This window comes from Pyxicephalus adspersus, chromosome 11, assembly GCF_032062135.1.
Source record: "Pyxicephalus adspersus chromosome 11, UCB_Pads_2.0, whole genome shotgun sequence".
NCBI classification, from domain to species: Eukaryota; Metazoa; Chordata; class Amphibia; order Anura; family Pyxicephalidae; genus Pyxicephalus; species Pyxicephalus adspersus.
In genome coordinates, this window is record NC_092868.1 from 57,411,630 (window position 1) to 57,417,760 (window position 6,131).

A 6,131-nucleotide genomic window follows, 5' to 3' on the forward strand; every position below is an offset into this window, starting at 1 on the left:
TCGTCAGGTCTACCCCTTTAATATCACACTGTAGCATCCACACAAGGTGAGAACACCAACCTCTGATCTCTGTATATGAACTTTAAGGCTTCACTTTTAATTTCTTGAGAAGAAGAACTGGAAGACCACACCAACATGTCAAATTTCTTGTGGTGCTCCAGTCTTTCTTTTTTTCTCCATTAATAATGCAAGGGGTCCCTTGGGGCATTTCATGGGTGGGAATGTGGCCAGTTGAATGTTGCCATTCCCACAGATCTAGAGATCCATCAGCACACCACCCATCAACCTGGTTCCAGTTGTTGCTCTGCCACATTCTCAGGTGAGACATCTTGGGTAGAGCCCATTGTAATCTCTTAAATTATTCATGTGCAGCAAGTCACCACCTCCCTTTCTCATTATATCCACAGAGAACATAAGGTCAGAGCTAGGACAGGAGAATATATAAGGAACCAGAGATAGAACAGGCAGAACAGATGATTATCACCACCCAAGGTGATCAGAAGCTCCGAGGAAACCTGAGCTGAGATGTTCCCTCACAGGCACTATGGGCCCTACCGTGATATCCATTCCTTAAATCCAAACCAAGATGTGCAGATCCTTCAGCAACAACTGGAAGAGGACATGCAAAGAATGACCCAAGATGTGGAGAGGAGAATGCAATGGATGCAGCAAGTGTGCCAGATCCCCCCTCACCACCTGGCAATTCAGAGTGGACCCCTTGCCACCCCGGCAGAAATGTTCCCCAGCAGGCAGTGGAAGGGGGACTTTGAGCTCTCCTTGGATGTTGACCGAATTCCTCCTGAAGAACTCACAGTAAAAGCAGAAGGAAGGAAACTGATTGTGGTGGGCCAACACAACGAAAAAAAGGAGACACCAGATGGTGGAATTGTTGAAGAACACAGAGAGTGGCACAGAGAAGCCGATCTTCCAGAAGATGTGAATCCCAGAGACGTGCTGTGCTCCATGTCCAGGGATGGCAGACTCCATTTTCGGGCACCTCGGCTGGCACAGCCTGAGGCCAAATACAGAATCATGCCAGTCAATAGAGTCATACACATCCCCATCATGGTGGACTCAAAATGGGCATTGCATTCAAGACGGGGAATCTCAAGAGAATCATTTCCTTATCAATAATAGACACTCATAACCTGAAATTCCTGATAATCTGTCAATCATCTGTTCTGGGAAGCTACGGAATGTTCTGTGCCTGTGAATCAATAAATCTTTCATGGTAAACGCCTGAGATCCATAATTATTCACTCAATTATTATACAATGCGTATTTAACATGTGTGATGAATGATAGATAAATACATAGATCATGCTTAGTGATCAATAGATGATAGGTAATATTAATGATCAATAAATAGAGGTAATGTTTGATGGTTAATAAATAGATAAATAATATTTACTTATCAAGAAATTATTATTACAGTATATAGATATTATTCGATGATTGATAGATAATAGAAGGATAGATAATGATCAATGAATGATTAATAGAAAACATTTGATGGTTGATAGTTGATTTATAGATACTATTTGATGATTGGTAGATGATAGGTAATTGAGGATCAATAGATGATATTTAATATTGACACTACTACAAACTTTGTTTGAGGAAATCAACTCGGGACAGGTATTAACATTCATTAGATCAGATACCCCATAATTATATTAAAAATTCCATTTATTAAGAAACAATATTTAAAAAACAATCATGAAACAACCATTGATAATATCATTACAGATTTAGATCACTTTTAGGTTGGATCTCAGGCGTAAATAAGTTCGACGCGTTTTGCAGATCAAACGTCCGCTTCTTCAGGAACAAAATTGCCTAGAATCATATAACAATCAACAATGATACATTTCATATTCAGTTTCAATATTTACGTAATTCAATTAAAATTATCAATTACAAATAGTCCTCTCATTGGTTTCCCAAATTAGAACATCCAGATCGACAACAAAATCCTTCCCTCAGATGTTAACACACGCAGGTCATATCAGCAGACGGCATGGAAGAGGCTGTACGATGATAGATAGATAGATGGATAGATAGATGGATAGATAGATAGAGGGATAGATAGATAGATAGATAGATAGATAGATAGATAGATAGATAGATGGATGATAGATAGATAGATAGATAGATAGATAGATAGATAGATAGATAGATAGAGGGATGGATGGATAGATAGATAGAGGGATAGATAGATAGATATCCGTCTCTTGCACTAATGAGAGCAAACAAGCTGGGAACAGCAACACAGAAGTGATGTAAATACTTTAAATCGGCCATTCTCAGCCTTTTTACTTTAGGAGAATCCCTTATTATTATTATTATTATTATTAAACAGGATTTATATAGCGCCAACATATTATGCAGCGCTGTACTTATATGATTCCTATACCCACAGCTCACAGTATATTAGTGTGGTGGTCAGTGTGAAGAATTCCTCTTACATTGCTGGCCAGTGGGAAGAATGTCACCCTTACAGATAGCCATCATTGGGGTCACTTACACTGACCTGAGAGGTGCAAACTGCTTATTGCTCATGGAACCCCCAGGAACCTCTTGAGGACCCCTGGTTGATATATTTGGCTTGAAGTCATTGGTGTAATAAGCAAATATAATGTAATGATTTGGTTACAGATTCATAGAAGATATTTATGGGTGATAAGTAATCGGTTACACTAACATGTCTTCTATATTTGGATGGCAGCCTTCAGGGACAGAGTAAGTCCTGCACTACCAGCTCTCACCAGGAGAGGGCACTGGTACCGCACAGTAAAAACTATATGGAAAAATACGCTGCTCCTATTAAAAAATGCCAGTTACCTGGCTGGAGGGAGGTGCGCAGAATGCGCCTGGAATAAATACTTTGCCCCGGAGCTCTGTATTTTCTGACTTTTCATGCTGCTTGTTTGGGACAATATGAAAGGGGGGGGGGCTCACTGACAGCCAGGCAGTTAGTTTTTTTCAGAATGGGGTGCAATAGCAGCCTCTCCTAATAAATTCTGCCAGGAAATATATTTAATTCAGATGCAAGTAGAAAGATACAACAGGAAGTGAGAGTAAATCTGTCCAGTCAGGATAAATCCTTACAGGTGTTCCCATTGGAGCTTCCAAATCTAAAACTAACACAACAATGAGGGCATCTCAGTATGTGTACGGGTATTTTAGGGGGTCTCCAAATGGACCATCAGAGATGAGACAGTAGATCCTAATTAAGAAGATTTATTGTTGCAACTGCATGACATTTCCCAAAAGAGTTCCATTATAGAATAACCACAGTGTGAACAGATAAGCCAAGAGGAGGGCCCATGCATTGCAGGTCTGCCACACCCCCTGAGTCAGATCTCTCCAATCAGCAGCAAGCATGGGCTTTAAAAATTGGCAGAGGGTGTGTCTGACCTCTGCAGAGAGACTCCTGCTTCCAAACACTGTGCAAGGCTCCATCTGCAGTAGGATGGCAGGGGGCAGTGGCTGCTTTATAAAGAGAACCACCTGTAAGCCACTGACCACTTTAAGCTTTGATGCACCTGGGATTTATTTAGCTGATTACATCTGAAGGGTCCATGGGGCATTATCAGAATCTGGCACACGTGTGACCTCACCACACGTTCTCCGTTTTTTGCTTATGGGAAAGTTTTGTGGCGTCTCCTCCACCTGACTGTTACTGATTAATTCCCAGTTAACTCCTTAGAGTCATCCGTGACCCCAACCAATTTTTGTTTTTTGTGAATTAGGTAAAGTTAATGGAGAAGCCCTGACGGGGCGTCCCCTGGGCGTCCCCTGGGCGTCCCCCCCCCCCCCCCCCCCCCTTCTTTTATCTCTCCTCCCTGGAAATGGGCCGGCTTTACTGAACCTCCTGTCAGGGTGACACAAATTCTTTCAGTCCACTGCCTGTGACACATAGAGACCCGGACGGGGGGAGGCAAATCCGGCGTCACATAATCCACTCATCCAGATCCAGCTGCGTCTGACCGGCTCTTCCTAACGAGACCCATCCAACATGTCCGACGGTGCGAGCCAAGCGTCAGCGCCGACCGTGGAGGAAGGGACTGCAGCACCGGCGGAAAATCCCTGCGCAGAACTTAAGGTGGCCATGGAAAAATGGTGAGTGGCCCTCGGTAATGGCTGCGGAGTTTAATTCCCAATTTTTGGGGGGGCGCTGGTGAAACCCAACATCAACCCCAAATGTAAATCCTTGTCGCCAAAATTAGAATTTTTTTTTTTTTGCCATACAGTCTACAAATTTGCCCAAATTTCTAAAAAAATTGCCTAATATACCCGTCTCAGTTTGTATTACAAGAAGCCGGAGCGTGCCGGGTTACATAACGAGCTGCCGTGGTTTAACTGTTTCTGTGCCAGGCAGATCTGAAGTCACCGAAAATTTTCCCGTTTCCAAAATTGGATCAATGATTACGGAACGCAGATTGATCATTTCACCGCAATACCCGAATTCCAAAAATGAGCATTTAGGAAAAACAACCACAGAGAGCGCAGAACAGCAAACAACTCAATAGGGCCGATTTTGGGGTTTTTTTAACATTCAACCTTGCTAAATTTTTTCCCAATTTTGGTAAATTGGCAGCAAATCCCCAGAACGGCAGTCAGATTCACACAAATTACGAATGTCGTCTTGTGTGAAACTGATCATGGGTGAACGGGTGATTGAGCTATGATGGGTATCTGTGGCCCCTGGGGGTTTCTCCCCGTACGTTGGGACATTTTACATATGCATGCTTTAAATTGTCTTTCTTGTCATAGATACGTTGATGATATTTTTCTGCAAAAGATAAAACAGCTTCTATAAATGTCGGTTAAGTCGATAAAGCCGGATTGTATGAATGACGCAAACATTCTCTAGGGAAACCCTAAATGTCATTTGTCCTAAAATCTCGGTGAAGGTTACAGTTTTTTGGCCTTGTCCTCCGCGGCGGGGGCGGGGGGGGGGGGGTCCAGATGTTGCTGCTTCTGATGTCACAGATTAAGAGCTAATCTGGGTGAATGAATAACGGCGGGCGGTGTAATCTGATGTGTGTGCGGCTGCATCGACACGTCGCTTTGTGTTTTGTTGGGGAAGAGGCCATGTTGTCCGCTCTGTCCCCTGGCCCATGTCTACTAAATACAGCTACAATGCCTAATGATCACACGGACCATGCTGTATTAATATTTTACTTAATTAGAACATTAAAAAGCATTCAGAGGCTCCATATACAATGCAATCAGATTGTACAATCTGCTTTAGATCTACTTTAGGTCTGTCCCTCTGTTCTCCCTGATTGCCCCTTTTTTTGGCTGCATGAATAGTAATGTGTGCTTATATGGCCGTCCAGGCCGATGGTCTCCCCTATGGCCAGCATGTGCTGGAAAATGTTGGTGGGGACATGTTGGGTCAATTCCACCAGCTTTCCGGGATCTGCGCCAATCAAATCTTGTGCATGCGTACAATAAGAACGTAAATCTAGAACTTGCACCCACATGATGTTTCTGGTCCAGTAAACCGGGCTGAATCGGTGGGATTGGACCCAGGGAGGGGAATTCTGGGCTTGGTGTATTGCATTCTATGTGAGCCATAGCCAATGTCATTGCAAGGAGTCGCTGGAGTCACGTGGGCGCCGCAATCTGCCCGAAGCATGGCATTCATCTAAAAGCCTGGGTCATGTGACCTTATATCTGCCTCCCCGATATTCAAGGGGGAAAAGCCACATGCTGCGCCGCCATCTTGAAAGACGTGTTGGACGCATGTTTTAAGGAGACGCATGCATTTAGTTTGCACTAAAAACATTTCAGGGCAACAAAATTGATTAACACGTCACTGCGTCGTATCAACACGTGAGATTCCCGCACATCGCTGCAAATATGTGACGTGATATATGAGTCCTAAAGCATTGCGCTTGTTACTTGTGGCGATTGTGGGTTGATTTCTTTTTGCATATTAATTCTCCATTTTCAGGGGATGTTCTGGGACCCCCTGTGTAATGATGAGGAACGAGTCTTATAATGGAGTCATAATCATATGTGGATGCTGCAGCAGCAGTAGCGGAGTTGTGCATTGGGCAGCACCCTGCTCATAGTTTAGAGGTCAGACCAGGACAGACAATACCCCCCCCCCCCCC

General features: G+C 43.5%; 1 protein-coding gene and 1 long non-coding RNA gene across 2 annotated transcripts in view; both read left to right on the forward strand.

Annotated features, from left to right (window-relative positions):
* Positions 1-525: 525 nt before the first annotated feature.
* Positions 526-1,134, forward strand: LOC140340294 (heat shock protein 30C-like). Its single transcript, XM_072425351.1, has one exon. The coding sequence runs from the start codon at positions 526-528 to the stop codon at positions 1,132-1,134; it is 609 nt and encodes a 202-aa protein (XP_072281452.1).
* Positions 1,135-3,870: 2,736 nt separating this feature from the next.
* Positions 3,871-6,131, forward strand: part of LOC140340596 (uncharacterized) — a 9,455-nt gene continuing 7,194 nt past the window's right edge. The window contains exon 1 of the long non-coding RNA XR_011922677.1: positions 3,871-4,125. This is a non-coding gene — a long non-coding RNA (uncharacterized lncRNA). The remainder of the gene's footprint in view (positions 4,126-6,131) is intronic.

What these genes read in the sequence shown, in the direction of transcription:
- LOC140340294 (XM_072425351.1), top strand. Translation starts at nt 526, where the DNA reads ATGTTCCCTCACAGGCACTATGGGCCCTACCGTGATATCCATTCCTTA.